The 20,421-nt window shown below is 34.5% G+C and overlaps 3 protein-coding genes across 5 annotated transcripts; all 3 read left to right on the plus strand.

Annotated features, from left to right (window-relative positions):
• Positions 1-36: 36 nt before the first annotated feature.
• Positions 37-5,231, plus strand: LOC107862847 (UV-B-induced protein At3g17800, chloroplastic). Of its 2 annotated transcripts, none has more exons than XM_016708544.2 (4): positions 37-305; positions 428-557; positions 3,705-4,003; positions 4,142-5,231. In XM_016708544.2, exons 2-4 carry the CDS (start codon positions 429-431, stop codon positions 4,983-4,985), a joined length of 1,272 nt encoding a protein of 423 aa, XP_016564030.1. In that variant the 5' UTR covers positions 37-305; position 428; the 3' UTR covers positions 4,986-5,231. The 2 variants fall into 2 exon arrangements, with proteins under 2 accessions (XP_016564030.1, XP_047265535.1); XM_047409579.1 differs by having other exon boundaries at positions 82-305; positions 3,690-4,003.
• Positions 5,232-5,961: 730 nt separating this feature from the next.
• LOC107862848 (purple acid phosphatase 17) lies at positions 5,962-8,535 on the plus strand. Of its 2 annotated transcripts, none has more exons than XM_016708545.2 (7): positions 5,962-6,691; positions 6,773-6,929; positions 7,021-7,128; positions 7,360-7,487; positions 7,631-7,759; positions 7,869-7,936; positions 8,117-8,535. In XM_016708545.2, exons 1-7 carry the CDS (start codon positions 6,500-6,502, stop codon positions 8,331-8,333), a joined length of 999 nt encoding a protein of 332 aa, XP_016564031.1. In that variant the 5' UTR covers positions 5,962-6,499; the 3' UTR covers positions 8,334-8,535. The 2 variants fall into 2 exon arrangements, with proteins under 2 accessions (XP_016564031.1, XP_016564032.1); XM_016708546.2 differs by having other exon boundaries at positions 6,115-6,691; positions 7,363-7,487.
• A 2,891-nt stretch (positions 8,536-11,426) lies between these two features.
• On the plus strand, positions 11,427-19,639 carry LOC107862846 (monoacylglycerol lipase). The gene is made up of 7 exons (XM_016708543.2): positions 11,427-12,333; positions 15,972-16,010; positions 16,102-16,172; positions 18,415-18,479; positions 18,573-18,662; positions 18,753-18,845; positions 18,955-19,639. Exons 1-7 carry the CDS (start codon positions 11,675-11,677, stop codon positions 19,354-19,356), a joined length of 1,419 nt encoding a protein of 472 aa, XP_016564029.1. The 5' UTR covers positions 11,427-11,674; the 3' UTR covers positions 19,357-19,639.
• Positions 19,640-20,421: the final 782 nt, after the last annotated feature.

The following is a 20,421-nucleotide window of genomic DNA, read 5'->3' on the forward strand; positions in this document are numbered from 1 at the left end:
AAAAAAAAAGAAATTAGAAGGGAGAAGGGGTGGGTGGGGTGTGAAATAGAGACAAGTGCCCAAATTTGTAATTTGAGGAAAGGTCCAAGGTTTATTTGAGTGGAGAAGATAAATAAGTCACGTTGGTGAGTAGGGACCAAGGGGGGAGGTGCATTATTATATACATTTACATTTTGCGTTGAACATTGAACACTGTGAAACATTCCCCCGAAAAACAAATAATCGTCAGTCGCTAATCGGAACAAAGCTCCATTTGCTGCTCTACTGTTTCCTGTTTTCAAATTTGAGCTATTTTATTCTCATCCGTAAGTGTTTTTTTCTTTAATATTCTGTCAATTACTGTATTTTTTGTTCTATCATTTTCCTAGAAATGATTTAGGGTTTTGGTTTTGCTGATTGTTAGTTGTGACTTTATTGATTTTTGCAGAATGGAGACTGCTACTGTTTTCCGATCTTCTTTCAGCGTCTGTAACAGACCTACCAAGGCTGCGTCTCTTGGTGGGTCTGATTTTACTCGGGTCGGGTCACAGCTCCGTATGTCTCCTTCTGGAATCAAGGTATTATGGAGTTCTGAATTTTCATATTCATCTGCTTTTTTCTTTGTGGTGTTGTTTTGTTATTTGCAATCTGTTTTCCTCCCGTGCAATAAACCCTTGTGGTTTGGCCTTTCCTGGATCCTGTTCACAGCGGGAGCTTTAGTGCTTCGGATTGTTTTCCTGATTACTTTTATATTTTACCTGTTATGCGCGAATTGATCAAAAGAGGGGGAAAAGGATTGTTAGTTTTGCTTAACTGTTTCTTACATCAGCACTCTTTAAATTCTATGTTCATCAATGATATAATAGTTGGAATATTTGCTGAAAAGACCGATTTTCCCCTTTACGTCTTTATCTTTTGGAAAGTTCAGACAATCTTCCATCAGCTAATGGTCTTGTGGTGGAGGTAAAACTTAGATGGCGTAAGTTTTTTAAGTTTATTTGGTTATATTGAAAGACAGCAAGTACAGGAATATCTTGGATTTACGGGTTAGAAGATTACGTTTTCTATGTTCTCAACTTTTGATCAGACACTGTAATTTGTAAATAACAACATATTCAGCCCACAAGTGGGTCTGGGGAGGGTAGAGTGTAGGCAGACCTTGCCTCTACTTCGTAGGGATTGAGAAGTTTCCGATAGACCCTCAGCTTAAAATAAAGCATTTCAGATGAGGAAATGAGGGAGTGAACATGAGGAAAAAGATGATGACATCTTATGAAAGTGTCTGATCATGCCTTAAGCTTGGGAAATGAATGAAATTAAAATCAAAATAGGAGGGGATGAAATGGTTAAAGGAGCATAACTTTACAGCACAGCTTATGAGTTAGTCTTAGCTGAATTTGATGTTTATATATGCGGATCATCTTTTACATCAGTCAAGTTTACAATCATGAGCTTGTTTATATTATCAATTAAAGCTTAGGATCTCCACATTGAAAGGCTATTGAGACCTATGATGGTATTTTGCATCTATGGATCTCAAATAATTTACTAACTGGATTCCCTCAAGTACATTACATTAACCAAGGTTCAATTAACCATTTAACGCAACAAAATGTGTAAGAAAATGACGGAGAGCTGGAGAAAAAAGTACGGCCCTCTCTGTATTAAGAGTAAATGGGGGAGATGATGGCATTGTGTGGGAAACCTTCAGAGGGGTCCTCCAAATTTGGAAGCGAAGGCATGGCCATCCTTGTGCTTTTTTGAGAGCTTGATGATTGTTTACCAATTTTTGGCTTATTAAGACGTTATATGAGGAGGGGGTCCCTTTCTGTTACCTTTCTCAAACATACTTTATATGAGGAGGGAGTTGATGTTTAAACAAAATACAGGCTGCTGTTCGTTCTGTTTGTAATGCCCAACTAGTTAAGTTAGCTATATGGAGGTATAGAAATGGAATGAAAGTCGCAAGTTGGAGAAATGGTTTTGAAGCAGAATGAAATAAGAAAAGGCAAGTCTTGAGTAGCTGTAGTGCTTATCTCTAGAATATCTATAACATTGCAGTAATAGTTATAGAACCTTAATATGATCGAAGTATATCTCTAAAAGATGCATACGAAGTGTAGAAGGGTACCTCTGTTGTATCCTAGAATATGTTTTTAGTCCCCTTTTGTATGGGATTGACTCAATATATAATTAGAAAATATAATCATGTGTATCTTTGACTCTGATGCTTGCGCAAGGTTTTAACACTTTTATTTTGTGAGAAGGAAGAAGTGAAGGAGAGTTGCTTGGGAAATTTTAGATTGGTTGTTGCCTCAAGCTATTGGGGCTTAAATATTGTACACACACATCCTAAAATAGAAAATAAATCATAATTTAGTAAAATTCTTTTTAATTGATCCAAACCGATATACAAAAGAAACTCTTTACTATATCTTTACATGATATTATTGATCCCAGTACAAGATCAACAAGAGATTCCACTTGAGACAGTAACAGCAATCTGAAAATTGAATGATTAAATTTATTTTTTTGCACGGAAGGGTGTGCTATAGAGATCAAAAAGCTGGAGTTTATCCTGGCAGAACAGTGATAGGAGAAGTTTGTCTATTATTTCCATGTGAGTCCTGGTGAGTAAAGCTGCCAGATGCTAGTGTGCATGTGTGTCAATGAATTAACTTAGTTGCGGGCAATATGGTCTGGACAGCACTGTAGTAAGAAATAAATAAACAAAATCTTGGTTATCTTTCACCCTGAAGTCTTATAAAAAGTTATGTTTTATTCTAAAAATGCAAATACTCTTGTTAGAGATATTACCAAGCTCTTAGTCATTTCTTGATGAAGTTCTCTTTATTTTTTTAAAGCTGTATAGTTCTTTATCTTATTATTAAAGAGTTCTCCTTTTGCATTGATTCATATGTTTGTTTTATATGAAGAATGGTGGCAGTATGTAATACCTCCAGAACATGTTAAAACTATTGATTGCCAAAAATTTTGTTTTATATGAAGGATGGTGGCAGTATGTAATACCTCCAGAACATGTTAAAACTATTGATTGCCAAAAATACGATGCATCCATGTTTTATAGACATCCCTTTATCAACATAGTAATGCAGCCATGCTTCCAGTTGCCACTCCTCTCTGAATTAGTTTTGGTATAGCTGATGTCTTTTTGCAGTTTCTGTTTTTACCTCAAGTTCTTTCAATCTCTCATCATCTATCATATAAGAAAATGGTGTCTGCGGACTTGTCAAGAAAGAAAAATTGGTGTATGCCTACTCATATTGTTTCTGTATTCTATATGTATATTTGATACCGTCTTCTCGACATGTGTCAAATTGTTGATCTTGGATTTCTCTGCTGAATTTGTTGAGTATTGCTGGGTTCTTGCTGAAATTTCCTTGCCCGTTTGACATATGTTTTGTTCGTATATGGTAGCCTTACAAATTTTATGCCTTTGAGCATGCAATTATTCAACTGTGCTGGTTTTTCCAATTAGGGATGTGCCTCAACATGCATTGACCTATGTAATCCCATGTTAGTTCTTTGTAATCTATGTATCCACTTGGATATGACATAGAAGCATCTTATTCAATTAATAAAGAGCTTCCCTTGATCAAGGCTATATATTTAAATTAGTTTATCTAGTTGTTGGCATAAATTAGGAATCTTATGCATCTGGAAGTGCGCTTTGCCGCCTAATGTATTAGACATTTTCTTGGCAGCTTTATCGCTCAATTTCTCATGTGAGGTTGAGTAACAGGAAAGTGTCTTTTGGTAGCAAAAAATCTACTGCGATCAGGGCATCGGTATCACCTTCTGAGTCTGGAGGTTCAGCTGCCCCAATTGCTCCACTTCAGCTGGAATCTCCAATTGGCCAATTTCTAACTCAAATTTTGACAAGTCACCCACATCTTGTCCCAGCTGCTGTAGATCAGCAACTTGAACAGCTTAATACTGACCGTGATGCAGAGCAACAGAAGGAAGAACCATCTCCAGCTGGTACTGACATTGTCTTGTACAGGTTAGTTCTGGTTTCTTTGAAATTCATCCCACCTCCAGGGGTTTCGCCATAAAAATATTAGTAGTTTTCTTCCGTTGTGGTATTTATTACTGCCGTGAGGTCTATAACTTGTTGCATGGTTGCTTTCAAATCTATCAGGAGAATTGCTGAGGTGAAGGCAAATGAAAGGAAAAAGACCTTGGAAGAAATATTATATGCCTTGGTGGTGCAGAAATTTATGGATGCCAATGTCTCTTTAGTTCCTGCAATAAGTCCATCTTCATCTGAACCTTCTGGTCGAGTTGATACGTGGCCCAGCCAAGATGATAAGCTTGAGGGTCTTCATTCACCAGAAGCCAACGAGATGATTCAAAACCACCTGACTCTCATTCTTGGAAATCGATTGGGTGACAATTCTTCGGTGGCACAAATAAGTAAATTAAGAGTAGGCCAAGTTTATGCGGCATCAATTATGTATGGATATTTTCTCAGGAGAGTGGACCAGAGGTTTCAGCTGGAAAAGACCATGAAAGTCCTTCCTCAGGGTGTAGACGATGAAGATAATAGCATCCAGCAAGTGGCAGGGGAGGATATCAGGTCTGTTGATAAGAGTGATACCTCTTTCAGGTCACCAACACAATCCCATCCAGAATTGTCATCATGGTCTGCAGGTGGTGTGAGTCCTGGTGGTTTTGGCCAGGGGATAAAGCCTACAAGACTGAGAAACTATGTGATGTCATTTGATGGGGAGACACTCCAGAGATATGCAACTATCAGATCTAGAGAGGCCATAGGCATGATTGAGAAACACACTGAAGCACTATTTGGTAGACCTGAGATTGTTATCACCCCTCAAGGCACTGTTGACTCTTCTAAAGATGAACTTATTAAGATCAGTTTTGGAGGGCTGAAGCGGCTTGTTTTGGAGGCTGTAACTTTTGGCTCTTTCCTCTGGGATGTTGAGAGCTATGTCGACTCGAGATACCATTTTGTTGCCAATTAAATATTCTGGAGGCTCTATTGTGGAGTCAGATTTATGCTGGAGGCTTACAACCTCTAGTGCAGTAGCATCTATTCAGGGAAATACAGTGGATCATGTGCTTGTTGACTTGTACATAGATATTTCATAATTAGACATAATTTAACTAGTGTGTGTTCCCATAATATGTATGGTTCCATATAAAACGTAACATGATTACATGTCAGAGGTTCATTTATCAGGAGGAGAATTCCGACTTCCTCTTTCCTACTTCAGTTCTTTCACTAGCAGCCCCAGTAAAGTGTAGTTGGTCTTGGTGAAATTATTGAGGAACAAAACGTTTGTTTTCTCAATATTTGCCATGCACTTGTCTCTTGGGGCATGTTTCTTTTTTGCTTTATTGCATCTTCCATGTTCTGCTTGAAACTGTGAAATCTATCTGTTATTGGCTGGTTTGGTTGGTTAAGGGTTCAAATCTATGTTGGCGGACACTCCAAAATTGTTGTTGCACTGTATCGGATGCACTACTTTTGGAGCATCTGATATACACCTGTCAACATATTTGAACAGTTTGAGCAACATATGTATGTATCTGATATACACAGTTTGAGCAACATATGTATGTATTTGATATACATCTGTCAACATTTTTGAAGAGTTCGAGCAACATAGGTATTTGATATACATCTGTCAATATTTTTGAAGGTTGAAATAATGTGTGTGTGGCCTTTACGTCAATCCTTACCACTTGATGTAAACAATTCACCCATTTCTTGAATTTGAAGAAACAACGGTTTGAAATAATGTGTGTGTGGCCTTTACGTCAATCCTTACCACTTGATGTAAACAATTCACCCATTTCTTGAATTTGAAGAAACAACGGTTTAATTCAATGAGTTGTTCATGGAGTTTCATTGAGACTTACATCCAGTGCCTCAAAGCTTACACCTCGCTCTGAATTGCGCCTCGAAGCTTGCTTGCGCATCACTTTATATTGCACCTCGAAGCTTACTTACGCATCGCTCTATATTACGTTGAAGCTTACGCCTCCGTATGTAATACGTAATTGCCCACACCCACATCTTCTAAAACACCAATTAAAACATAGGGAATAGATAAAAAGGGACCAAGTTGACGTATCCTAAATCATTTTGCATGGTCCACATTCCCCTTTTTTTTCCCTTAAACCCAACGGCCAATTCCAATTCCAATTCCATGAGAATTAATAACAATTTCACTTATTCATTTTAGGAACTGTTGGATGAGTTTCATCGAATATTCTCTGTTTATCCAACAAAATATCCACTCGCATATTCGCATAATCCTTTTACAACAAAACATAAATTAGCCACCTCCTTTAAATGCAACTCCGTGACCTTACATTATTGCCTCTGTCTTTGTTACTTTCCATGTTTAATCTTTAAATAAATACCCTTTTCCTCTTACATGAATTACTTATTATTCGTAAATATTTCAATATTCTTGTTTGTTTAATTGAGAAAAGATTTATTGATATTTTCTTATTTGGTTTCCTAGCCATGGCTGTTTTTTGTAAGGAATCAATGGTTATGTTCCTTTTGGTGGCTAGTTTTTCAATATCTTATTGTTCAAGTGCAACTAGGCTTAAGAAAATCCATCATTCCGCTAAAGATAATGGCAATTTAAGATTCTTGGTTGTTGGTGATTGGGGACGTAAAGGTGATTATAATCAATCTGTTGTTGCATTTCAGGTACCCTTTGTTATTTTATGAAATATTTGAATCATTTTTCTTGTATTTAATAATTAATTATGTGTATGATTTTGGATGCAGATGGGAAGAATTGGTGAGAAATTAGACATAGATTTTGTAGTCTCAACAGGTGACAATTTTTATACTAATGGCCTAACAGGAGAGGATGATCGTAATTTTCTGGAGTCTTTTAGCAATGTTTATAAAGCAAAGAGCTTGCAAACCCTATGGTATACAGGTAAGTTTTACAAATGAAAACTAATACAAATTATTTTTTTTAAAAAAATTCATGGTTTTTTAATTCTGATTTATTAATGTTGATTTTGCAGTATTAGGTAACCATGATTACAGGGGAGATGCACTAGCTCAACTCAGTCCTTACCTTAGGAAAATTGACAGCAGATGGATTTGTTTGCGTTCTTTCATAATCAATGCAGGTGAAAACACAAACTCATAATTTTATGTTTTCGTAAAGCTGAAATTAGTTACTATCGTTTTTTTTTCCCACCGTATATGGTATCTGATAGCCACTATTTTTACTTTGTATATGCCCTAGGTCCGACCAATCTAAATTCACGTCTCTCAGAAAATTCTCTATTCTCATGATTTAATGTTTAAACTTTGATTATCATGATTTCAATACTTCAAATTGTTGTCTTACTTTTTAGCAGAAATTGCTGAAATATTCATGGTGGACACAACCCCATTTGTTAAAGAGTACTTCGTGGAAACGGAACATACCTACGATTGGCGCAATGTGATGCCGCAAAAGACATACACACAAAACGTATTAAATGTAAGTTTACATTATCTCAATAAAATCTTACTAATAAATTTTGTTGCTTAATTAGGCCTTTTTGTTCTTAAACCCTTGCAATAATTTTATCCGCTATTTCAAGGCTCCCCATAATCTCATGAGAGTGTACATTTATTTTGCAGGATCTGGAGAATGCACTAAGTGAATCAACAGCAAAATGGAAAATAGTAGTGGGTCATCATGCCATTAGAAGTGTGGGACACCATGGTGACACTAATGAACTTGTGGAACGTCTTCTTCCTATCCTTCGGGTAAATTGTTGAGATTTTACAATATTTTACATTACATAACAGTAACTTTTCCCCAGGACTTTAACCTTTTTTTTTTACCCCTTTTTATGTTGGGTTATGAAATTTTTAGGCGTACGATGTAGATCTATACATGAACGGCCACGATCATTGCCTTGAGCACATAAGTGATACCGAAAGGTAAAGTTAGTTTAGATAATTGTCTCTTATCGGATGAAAATACAATATAATTAATTAATTAATTTTGATATTTGATATTTGTTATTTGAACTAACTTAGGATGTATGTTATCTTTTCTTATCCAATCTTTTTTTTTTTTTGACCAAGTCTTACCTAATCCAATTTTTGGTGTACTTGCAGTCCTATTCAATTTTTGACTAGTGGGGCAGGATCAAAGGCATGGAGAGGAGACGTGAAAGGCTTGAATAATGAAGAAATGAAATTCTTCTATGATGGACAAGGTTTCATGTCTGTCCAATTGACACCAACTCATGTAGAAATTGAATTTTATGATGTTTTTGGCAAAGTTCTACACAGATGGAGTAGGTCTAAGCACTTGCTTCACTCGATTATTTAGATTTTTTGACAAATGCTTGGCTTAATTTTTAAGTGGAGTAGTCTATTTTCCATATATAGATAAACTAAGGGAAAGGAATGAATTGATAAAGATAGTAGGATGTATGAGAACTTTGAGAAATTTATTTAGCTGTAAATGTTGGAAGATCTAGATTATCTTTTGGATATGTATATATATGAATGGATTGAGGAATTTGTCCATACTATCTAACTTTACTGATCATGAAAAAGAAATGTGTTGGCTACTTATGACACATAAAGATAGAGGGAACACTATTATTTGGTGCATGATAATTTCCCAAACTAATCCATGTTCTGATTTCTGTCCACTCGTTTGGGCTTTACACCAGAAGGCTCCGTAATAGGACCTTGGCCCCTTCATTTCTTTGGTGTCCCTTAAGCCCACTTGTTTGGTGTGGAGTTAATGTCAAAAGTAACATTTGGATGGATAGGAAGAAGTTACTTGGATGGTAAGCATTCTCACTTTGAATGAGGTTGATGCCTTTCGGTCGGGGGCGGATTCAACTTTTTGTTTCATCTTATTTCTGAAATTATAACACTTCTTGAATAGATCATTTTTGATCTTGTGTTGAAGGTGTTGAAACTTCAAGTTGCTCTTGACAAGTTTGGTCTTGAACTTAGTTGAAGTGTATACTACATAACATACAGATTTTGTGTATCCGAAAACATTGAAAATAGTATAAATAACATAAATATCAATCTTTTGAAAGTAATTATATTTTCTCTCACTTTTTTAGTTACTTTATTCTCTCTCCCTATTAATATACATAACATAATCGATATATATATAACATTTTGTGTATATATTGAAATTTTTGTAATATGGTTAGGGAGTTAGGATTTTTTTTAGATGCCTTTCAGTAGGTGGATTCAATCATCGATAGAACAAAAAGGACGAGAGTTTTAGGGAGTTTAAAAAAAGAAGAAATAACATTTGGGCATTAATATGTGAGGGAAATATTTCTACCGCATAGTTTTCTCGTTTTATTTAAAAATTAATAAATAATTTATCATTTTATATTTTCTTTATTTTATTATAACTACAATTTTTTTAGAATATTAAATTTTATTAATTTAAAAAATGATATACTAAATTTATCATTTTAGTGATTACGTTTTAAGGGGTGTACTAAGTGATTACGTTTTAAGGGTTGTACTAAGTTAAATATAAATGAGTAAAAATAAATGAAGAGACTAAAATTAAAAGTAAAATTTCAGTAAATTAACTTGCAAGACAAGAAAAACCACCCATGTATGCTGAAATAAAACTACTACACATATCCTCGTGTGGTTTGAAGGCTATTGCATTGAGGGGTTTATCTAGTGCGCACATAGTGCTCACCACAGGGTGCTTATTCGAAGGGTAGAGATTGTGGCAGAGGATATAGCGGCTGCGGTTTTCCTGAATTTTTTTTTTTTTTTATTAAAAAACTACTACATATATATCTAAAAATGTAATTTGATGATTTTGTTTGCAAGAAAAGACACAACCTTTTATTGGAAATGCATTTATATGGAAACGTGTTTATAATTCATAGTCTATAAGCAATAGCATATTTACAAAATATTTTGAGATCTTGTACTGACTTTTTACGTCTCTATCATATGTTCTTTCAAATTCAAAACAACTTTTTCATTCGAGGTTCATTGTGTGGTAAAAGACGTGACAAAAAAATTTGCTTAGATCAAAATATGTCAAGACATGTAAATGTTTATATTCAACCAATAAATTCAACATTAGGAGCAACTTCAATGAGTCAATAAATTCGGAAAAACAATACTACGTACTTTTTAGTAAAAAATGACGATGACCATTCAAAGTTGTTCTAAGTGCCTTATCCATTTTAAATTTATCCCTCCTTACCCTGACACATTCTTTAATTTCTTTTAATTAAAGATATAATATTTTATTAAATTAATTTTATTAATAATATTTTGAAGTAGGGGTGGGCATTCGATCGGTTGGATTTGATTGTTCGATTTATCGATTTTTTGTTTGATAAAAATGACATCCGTAACTAAACCGAAATAAATTCGATTTTTATAAATTTGGTTCGGTTATTTCAGATTTTTATTTCGGTTTGAACTATTAAAATAGTTAGCCTCTCTTTTTCATAACTGAACATTTAAAATTGATGGGTTTTTTTAGAAAAATTATTTTTTTCAAACCTGTTTTCCATTTCCGAATATAAATAACTATAAATAACTCAACATGGATGAAACAAAATGAAATAATTATAAGCTTAACATAATACATAACGTCATTAATCATTATATATAATATAACCTTGCATAAATAGTCTACAAAATAACACAAAACACATAAAAATAGTCCATAAAAACAACATACTTTCTGCATAAATAGCCCATAAAACAGTTCAAAGTCATCAAAATAATCCATAAAATATTTGAATCACTAAAACAATCCATAAACAACCTGCGACGTATGCGAATTTGCTGTTAAATGTTAATTGTGAATGTGAATTACTAAATATTATATATATATATTACTAAATATTATATATATATAATATATATATATATATATATATATTATTTATTTATGTATTTATAAAATTTCATTTTTTCGGTTTAACCGATTTAAAAAAAAAAAATGAAAACCAAACCGAAAAATCGAAATTTTAAAATTACAAAATAAATCCTATCCGAAAAATCAAAACCAAAACTAAATTTTGATTTGATTTTTAATTTTTTTGATTTAAACCAAAATATAGTCACCCCTATTTTGAAGCACAGAATTTTGCTATTACTAAAACATTTTTTATTATTTAATATTTAAAAAATAAAATTCTCTCTATATATACTATCTATTTTTGGCATTAGAATAAAATAAAATAAAAAATAGATCACCAAGAAGAGTCAAACCAAGTGACCGGTGCTTCAAGTCACATTTTAAGTTACGTGCCATATAGGAACCACACTGTCAGTCATTTAACGCCACGTGTCCCAAGCATTTTACTAAATATGACTTTTTCAAATTAATCTTAGCATTAGCGAACAAACAAAAACTATGACAATATCGCCGCATATGATAACATGTGTGGCGCTGCCACGTGGTAGTAAAATCTACCGCTATTTTGTAGCGTAATTCTCTGAGCCATTATTTATTCATCACTTCTCGGAAACAAGGGGAGAATAACGCATTATCATTCCTTCAACCTTCATCTTCTCTTCTGAAGATCTCTTATTAAAATTTTGATTTCGTATTCAACTTTATTTTCCAGAACCAAAATTTCATCTGTAAGGAAATTAAATTGAATTATTTTTTGAAAAAATTTTGACTATTTTTTTTTGCATTATATGATTTGCTTGACAAGTCAAAAATTGTGCATATCCAAACGATTTGAATCACATTTCGGTTTATATATCCACACAAAATTACCAAAACAAAATTTGAAGCTAAATTGTGTGGATTTTCCTGAATATTTATCCGAGTTGAAATTGTTAGCGTTTGGGATTAGAAGGAGGAGAAGAAGAGGAAGAGGAACAACAACAGCAGCAATGACGGTCGCGGTTGAAGTAGCGAAAACGAGCGAAGCTACGATAATTTTAACATCAGGTGCAAGCGGGAGACTCAGTGCCCTATTTTCATTACGGGTGCTGAGGAGCTTGTTCCTTTTAATTAATGCTTTCGTGTTGTTATTGTTATTGCCATTTCGTGGACGGAGGAGGATGCCGTCACCGGCGACGATGATGGCGTCGTCGGGATCGCAGAGCGGCGGCGGGAAGGAGGAAAAGGCGGTGGTGGAGAGGAAAGGTACGGTGGTTCGGGTGCCGTCGAAAATGGTGCCGAGGAAGAGCGCGGTGGAGCAGGAGGTGGCGGCGAGAAGATCGCTAGCCATAAGGAGAGTACTTCAGGATGACGATAGAGAGACGTTGAGGGAATTTTCACATTTTGTTACGTTTAGAGGAGATACCATGTTCACGCAATCATGGACACCTCTTTCCTTCAAAGTCAGGTAATTTGATCAACGAAATTGCTATTATGTAGAGAGATTAATTATGCTGGACATTAATTATTTATTTTCAAATGGTTTTTCATAATCTTAGACTAACATTTATTTTAATATGAATACATGTTAATTAATTATTAAAAAACATCAAAGCATAAAATGAATGGAGCTAGGAGTTGAAAAAATAGCAAAATTGATAGTCATATTGCAAATTCATTAGATCTTTTTGGGATTGATTGCACGTTATGTTCATTTTTTTATTCTCAAAATGTTTTTTTGTTTAGCTACCAAATTGTTTTTCCATGTTTCTGGAAGGTCCTGGGATGTTTGAGTACATTTCTCTCTTTCTCGCTCTCTTTTTTTTTAATAATATAATGTATTTCCTTTTTGGCCCTCCAATGTTTTCTTGTTGTGAGCTTCTTGCTTTCTACGTGACTGTTGGGTAAGACACTTTATTTTTTTGGTTTTTTCATTTAGTGACCGTTATCATATTGGGTCCAACTAAATTCAGATTTATCCCAAAAAGTTTCACATTGAGTTGAAGCTCTCTCCGTAATTAACAAAGTCGATTTCGTATTTAGTCGAGCTCGAGTTGAAACACATAAATGAGTACTTACTGTTGAAAAATGAGAAAACGTCTCACAAACGTTGTTAATGGGATGTATCATGTATGATATCTTCATCAGACTTGATTAATCTTCCTCTTTGAGCTAGCTAGCTTTTGGGTGTAAGTTGGCCCGGATGTAATTTTACACTCATTTTGTAGCATTTGACCATGAAAAGTTTTTATTTTTTTTTTCCGAAAGATGTACGTGTTTGGCCATGAGAATTCCAAATACAGTTTCGGAATTGTATTTGAATTTTTTAAATTTTTTTCACTCATACTTCTCTCACAAACTTTAATTTATATTTATGTCCAAACACAATTTCAACTCTAATTCCGACAAATTATAATTTTCATGACCAAGCGGGATATCTTATTAATACTCCGATAAATTATAATTTTCATGACCAAACGGGATGTCTTATTAATACTGTTGGATAAGATTACAAATAAGTTGTTTGAATAGCCCTTGGAAAATTAGTTGCATGGCGATTTCTGCTGCACCCCGTTCCATTTTATCCGTCTCAAATTGGGATGACACAGCTATTAAGAAAACAATGATTGGTAATGTAACTTTACCATTTTGTCCCTCTTAATTGTGTCTTGTTGTTAGTTTTAATACAGATGGATGATTAATATCAAAACACCATTTATATTTTTAATGGTACTCCATTTTGCAACATTTTTTAAGAATGTTAATAACAAGGAATAATCAATTACACTAAGGTATAATAGAAAAAAAAATTGTCTTGTCTTGATAAGTAAAATAGGACAAGTAAAATGAGACATCAAATTAGGAAATTTAGGACGGGTAAAATGGGACAAAGCTTAGGAAATGCAGATATTTTGTATTGTGAGATTTTATTAGATGGGAATTTTGCATTCTTTAAATTTCCACCATTCATCCAATAGAACCTCAAACATCAACAGAGCTTTATTCTCCTTGTTTTAATCGTGCTGTGAGTGTGACTTCACAGGAGCCCATAATTTATTATGGGAAGGGGAAATCTTGTCCTGGTTCGCTAAGTTGATGTTACTACTGCCCATTATTCTGTTGTGTCATGTGTGATGTCTTGCTATTATTATGATGCTCCAAAATTGAATGGTCTATTTTTCTACCTTGTCTGATCCAAAGTGAATGACTTGCTACAAGTGTGGCACGGTTCTTATAAAGAGACAGTTGATAACTTAAAAGAGAAGAATAATTTTGGAAGAAAAGTAATTAGTTCATCTTAATTTAGACTTTAAAATATTCATTCATTTTGGAGCGTACAAAAGTGTCGGGCAATTCATTTATTTTTCATCAGATGGAGTATTGTCTTATTAGCCGTTTGGCCATGTATATTTTTTCACTTTTTCCGGAAAATTATTCAGTGAAAACCACACTGTTTGGCCATGAAAATTCTAAGTACAATTGTTTTCACTTTTTCACTTCTCCTTCTCTCACAAAATTTAAAAACAACTTTAATTTATATTCACGGTCAAACACAACTCCAACTCCAATTCCAACTCTATTTCCAACTCCGGAAAATTATGTTTTCATGGCCAAACGGGAAGTAACTAAACATTTTCAACTTTGTGCTGAAAAAGTTAATTGTTTTTAGAAGGTTCTTAAAAGTTTTGGAAGTAATAATTGAATGACTATTTTCCATTTGAATTTCATATATGTTTATTCTTATCTTTATAGAGAGATAGTTTTTTCAAATTTAGGAGGAAAGAGATATGAATGGAAGTGTTGCAGCAGTAGTAGTTGAAAAGAATATTGCAGCCACTAGCAAATTTTGATAGATGGTCCCTATAGTGGACCTGTTCCCGAGAATCCCACCACCCAAGTCACTAGTGATAGTATTTTCTGATTATTCTCTGTGTAGTAGCCATGGGCTTAATGGGAGATTACAACTTTTTCTTTGCATGAGACGCCATAACGTGGCAGCTCTTTTCTAAAATATCATACAAGTCCATTTGTCTCGCATTTTACATTATGAAAATGAAAGAGAGAGACATCCGGTGACTAGTATTTATGCTCTTGTTTTTTTCACTATAGGACCACAAAACAAGTATACAAAATCCCTTTCTGAGTGAAAGGTACTCCTCAATTTCAATTTATATGAAAATGTCTGGTTTACACTAACTTTAAAAATAACCGAAGATTTTTTAAATTCGTGATCTAAAATAAGCCATAGTTATTTATATGAAAAATAGAACGTTTAAAGTTAAATTATTAATAAAATATATAGAAAGGTGACTGCCTAAGAAAAGAAACGAGTATCACAAATTGAGACAAAAGGAGTAAATAAGGGTGATAATGAGAAATTGAGTGTATTAAACTATTCTTAATTCCCAACGTAATACACCCTCTAGTCCTTTTTATATAACGATGTTTGACTAGGTTTGTTATTCTAAAGAACGAAAGAAGTTTAAAATTAACTTAGTTTCAAATATAGAAATGTGTCATCGGTTTTTAAACTAACAGACCAAAATAGAAAGAGTGTCATGTGAAATAGTATAGATGAAAATTGGTTACTGCAACTTCTCTTGCTGTTGGTGTGCTGTTACATTCAATTTTTTTCCGTCCTTTGATGAGATAATATCTGGGATTGAATGTGCCAGTAATATGTAGTTGACATTCATTTTTCCACCTCTGATCGTTCAGACATGATTTTTGTTAGTTATAGATATTGTTTACATTTCTTACACATGTTAGACCAATCTTTTTATGTGGTACTTGTGTAAAGACTTATATATTTAACACACTGTATATCCTGTATGCTCTAGTTTGAATATAAATAAGGTGCAATATAAATAATCCTAATCTATGTGGATTAAAGAACACAGTGGTCCTCTTAGAACTTGGTGCAAAGTTACCTTCAATGACCCATTCCAATTGCCTGTCTAGTTACAAGTTCTTCAAAGATTTTTTTCCTTTTCCAAGTAGATAGCAGACCATGAAAACTCATTGTGATTACCTATATTGTACGTTTTGCTCCATACAAGTTTCTATTGTAATAAAAACTTAATGATGTTAGTTGTCTTGCCGCAGGGGATTGGTTTTCTTGTTGCACGGCCTCAACGAACACAGGTTTACACCAGCCTTGCAAGGCTCTTTATTTTTTATTTCAGTTCAAATGGTTCATTATCTTAAAGACTTTATATTGTTCATTTTGCAACAGTGGCCGATATGATGATTTTGCCAAGAAGCTAAATGCAAATGGCTTTAAAGTTTATGGAATGGATTGGATTGGTAAGTTCTGCATTTACAAAATGAATTATTATAAACCACTGCATTTATATATCCCCTATTATTTGTAGATTCTGGCATCTAAGTTCTGTTTGTTTTATTTTACTTGTTTGGGAATTTGAGAAAATTGATTCTCATAGTTGATTGACATATGTCAAATCAAGCTCTTTTCTTCGATCTGTTAATTTCTTCTCATTATGCATGCTGACTGAACTGGCAATACTGTTCATCAAGAAACTCGAGGCTTATCTGTAATCTCTTCATTCTTTCCTCTATTTTAGGAATAGTGGTTTTGTGCTTGTTCTAGTTTCAATCACTTCCAAAAATCTGGTTTTCTTTCTTTTTATCTTGTTCAGTTTTAATCCCAACTTATCTGAATCCTAGTCCTTATGGCTGTTCAATCCTTAAGATTTTGACCGCTTTAATTACGTGCGACTCCTGATAAACTGTGAAATTACCATTGATAACAAAGAATATGCAAAAAAAAAAAGGAGCACCTAGGACCACATAGACCACCTTCTAGGAAGGATGTCCTCCGTCAGCTTGGCCTCAAAGGAAGCAAAACAAACAGCATCTACTACTGAATTTCTGTTAGTTTTGCAGTGTATTGATTATTCTAGTCATACTTCCCCATAACAATAGCTTGCTCTGAAAATTACATTAATCTTCCGCTGCTTGCTGGCTCTACAATGGTTAGCTCTTTTTAATGGAAAAATATCAAGGCATGCTTAAACTTTCATATCTTTCACTAGGCTAGAACCTTGTTATAATGTGACAAAGAAAGTGCAAGCAGCCTAAAGTGTGTATTTACTTTTTCCATTATGCTTCTAGATGTAGCTTCTTTGATCGTGATTTAAATGGGCAAATAAAGCGAAATCCGGAAATGAAAATGTTCCATTTCCCTAGGAGTTTTTTTCGGGGGCCCAAGGTGGGGTGAAGGGAGAGGTGAAAGGAAAATGAATGATGCTTTTCATCTATTAAAACTTCAATACTTCTTACAATCTGTCCAAACCTTTGTTGGCAGAGTTACTCCGTACCTGTGCGGTATCTATGCTGGTAAGAGGTAGCAATACCCTGCGGACTTAATTGAGGTGTGGCAAGTTTGCCTGGATACCAACATCATTAAAATATAATAACAATAAAAAAGCATCAGTGCCAGTAGGTTTTCCAAGAATTATCTTTACCAGTCATCCATCCGGCTATGAACTCTTAGGACTGCTCATTGATACTTATGCATTTACCACCAACTCGTTGGTTCTTCACATAGCGGTGATGAGAAAATACGTGGATATATAGGTGTGTAAGAGTATATGATAAAATGCTGCACTATGTAAAGCACAGTTTCTCCAATCTCTTGGTGAAATAAACCTAGTAATTTTTAGGTGGTCATCTATCAGTTTTAAACCTGAATGTCATTTTTTTCCTTTTCTCAAGATTTGCAATTCTGATATTCATTTATTGATGAGTCTTGGAGAAGGGAGGCAGTGATTGTTTAGTTGCTGTTATTATGGTTGAAAATGTCAGTCTTCAACTACACATCTATGTCGCATGTTGCAGGAGTTGAATTTCCTCCAATGAGCAGCCTTTGGTGTGAAAATGTTACATGTAAAGCTCCTTCGCATGAGTAAGCTATTAAATTGAATATTTAATTTTGGCTCTGTGCATTAAGAGATAATAGAGGGAAAAGATGCTTACAACTTCATTGTAACACATTTTACTGGAAAAATAATTTTAAATTATTATCATGCATTCACAAGGCAAGGGCCAAGTACCAAAGGGTAATATTAATGAGTGTTTAAGCATCTTTGTTGCTACAAGATTGCACTTCACTTTTCTTGGTTACACAACAATTTTGTTTTAGGGGGGGTGACTTGCTTGAATTATTACCATTAAAAGAAACTGAATTTGTTAAATGCATGACTGTGAATAGCACCGTGGGTCCATCTAACTTGTAACTATTCGTCTGAAAACCTTGAATTTTGTCTTTGAGGCACCCTTTCCTCTCTCTCATTGTAACCCTGACTACTGCTATATATTGCTTATTAATTTATTGTGTATGTTGAACATTTTCACTGAAGTGCATTTTGTAGTGTGTAAATAGCTCTTTACCAATTAATGCTGTGTATGTTTGAACATTTTTTCACTAGTGCATTTTGTAATGTGTAAATAGCTCTTAACCAATTAATGGTGTGTCTGAATCCTTTGGGGATGTTCTTTCTGAGTTTCAAGTTTCTTCTTCATGCAGGACATGGTGGAAGTGATGGACTGCATGCATATGTTCCTTCTCTTGATGATGCTGTCAATGACATGGTACAATTATTTTATTTTTCATGCATTGAGTAAAAAAAGCAGGATGAAACATTTAAGTTAATGTCATTTACAACTTTTCATCCACTTGTGCAGAAACAAATTCTGTCAAAGATTTTAGCTGAAAATCCTGGACTTCCGTGCTTTTGCTTTGGACATTCGACTGGTGCAGCCATAATCCTCAAGGTAAATGAAACTGATGATTTTTCTGCCCGATTGTCTATTAAATTGTTATTGAAGACTGTTGTTGACTCTATACTTCATTGATACTTGTAGGCAGCACTTGATCCAAAGGTAGAATCTAGGATTGATGGTATCGTACTGACTTCACCTGCCGTAGGAGTTCAACCAACTCATCCGATTTTCAAGGTAACTTTTCATTTCAAAATCAACTGTCTGCTCTTGTCCTTCTCTATGAATGATATCTTTTGTTGAGCCTTAACAGTATTAAAGAGTACTCGTGTTTCTTAATTATTAGGTACTTGCTCCAATTTTCTCATTTCTATTCCCAAGATACCAGTTCAGTGCAGCAAACAAAAGGGGTGTGGCAGTGTGTAGGGATCCAGCAGCATTACTGGCCAAGTATTCAGATCCACTAGTGTTCACTGGATCCATTAGGGTAAGAACAGGCTATGAGATCCTTCGAATAGCTGCTTACTTGCAACAAAATCTGTGCAAGTTGACGGTACCATTCCTAGTTCTTCATGGCTCTGATGATGTAGTGACCGACCCTGAATGCTCTAAGAAGCTCTATGAAGAGGCTTCTTCAACTGATAAAAGCATCAAGCTGTATAAAGGGCTGTTGCATGACCTGCTTTTTGAACTTGAAAGAGAAGAAATCATGGAGGAAATAATCGACTGGTTGAGCCAAAGATGTTGAATTGTTAAAACGACTATAGTGATATGGTTCAATCGGGAAAGAGATTGGGCTGGGGGCGAATGCTGAATCCGAAGAGACTAGCCGCCGTCGAGAGGATGCTCAATTAGTTTTAAGCATGTTAATACTTGGTTGAAGCCTGTATTATTAGATGTTATGTAAACTAATCCAATACTCAGTTACTCATTTTTCTTGGGAAGGACTATTCGAAAGCAAAGTCATTTTCCTCCGTTTTGGTCAAGACATAACTGTTTTCTGTGAAATGTAAAAGGTGGTTTATTATTTATCTTCTTCCATTCTTTGATTACCTTGGGAACTTTTCCAAGTACAAAAGTAGCTCCTTGGATAAGCTTTTGTGAGAGTAGTATTTTATGTTCACAAAGATAGCTGTGTATAGAGATATTTGAAGAAGACTCCAGGCTGTATAATAGTGACTTAACTCATACTCAATCTTTAATTACTTGTGAAACAAAGAGACGCAGCCAAAAAATTAAATAAAAATGCCATGGTTAGTTTAGTGGGCTCTAATGATGGGCTACAAGTGAAATAAACTACTCTTGTTTTCGTTATTGTCAAGTTCCACTTTTACAGCTTCAACTTGCACCTTTGGGCCAAAAGATAGGAAAAGCAACTTCTGGTACATATTATTATTTAACTTGAAATTCGATTCAACGTTTGGCTCACTTGTATAGTTTAATTTGGACCTGAGTATGAAATTACCTTCTTAGAGAATTCTTTTAACTGCTAATGTTGAACTTTTTGATGCGAATCGGGATTATAAATGGTAATAGAATAATATGAATTATATACCACAATTGTGTTTTACCATTTTGGTAGTATAATGTTCTGGCAAAAGAAAATGCATGATCTTTATATGGCACGACACTTTCTAAATTTCTTGTTTAGTTACTGCAGATACACCAGAGACGACTTTATTTACTCTTTGGTAATCGAGAGGTAGTAACTAGGCAAGTATATATCTTGCAAATAAATCCAGTGATTAATAATTGCACTTTTTATGCTTCTCTCCCCCCCCCCCCCCCCCCCCCCCCCCCCCCCCCCCCCCCC

The sequence above is a fragment of the Capsicum annuum genome, chromosome 3, assembly GCF_002878395.1.
Source record: "Capsicum annuum cultivar UCD-10X-F1 chromosome 3, UCD10Xv1.1, whole genome shotgun sequence".
In the NCBI taxonomy this organism is placed as follows: domain Eukaryota; kingdom Viridiplantae; phylum Streptophyta; class Magnoliopsida; order Solanales; family Solanaceae; genus Capsicum; species Capsicum annuum.

Excerpts from the sequence above, each read along its gene's own strand:
- LOC107862848 (XM_016708545.2), top strand. The coding sequence starts at position 6,500 with ATGGCTGTTTTTTGTAAGGAATCAATGGTTATGTTCCTTTTGGTGGCT. Across the intron at positions 7,129-7,359 it reads TTCTTTCATAATCAATGCAG|CAGAAATTGCTGAAATATTC; the intron begins GTGAAAACACAA and ends CTTACTTTTTAG. Across the intron at positions 7,488-7,630 it reads ACACACAAAACGTATTAAAT|GATCTGGAGAATGCACTAAG; the intron begins GTAAGTTTACAT and ends TTTATTTTGCAG.
- LOC107862847 (XM_047409579.1), top strand. The coding sequence starts at position 429 with ATGGAGACTGCTACTGTTTTCCGATCTTCTTTCAGCGTCTGTAACAGA. Across the intron at positions 558-3,689 it reads TGTCTCCTTCTGGAATCAAG|ACATTTTCTTGGCAGCTTTA; the intron begins GTATTATGGAGT and ends CTAATGTATTAG. Across the intron at positions 4,004-4,141 it reads ACTGACATTGTCTTGTACAG|GAGAATTGCTGAGGTGAAGG; the intron begins GTTAGTTCTGGT and ends CAAATCTATCAG.
- LOC107862846 (XM_016708543.2), top strand. The coding sequence starts at position 11,675 with ATGATTTGCTTGACAAGTCAAAAATTGTGCATATCCAAACGATTTGAA. Across the intron at positions 16,011-16,101 it reads CACGGCCTCAACGAACACAG|TGGCCGATATGATGATTTTG; the intron begins GTTTACACCAGC and ends ATTTTGCAACAG. Across the intron at positions 18,480-18,572 it reads ATGATGCTGTCAATGACATG|AAACAAATTCTGTCAAAGAT; the intron begins GTACAATTATTT and ends CCACTTGTGCAG.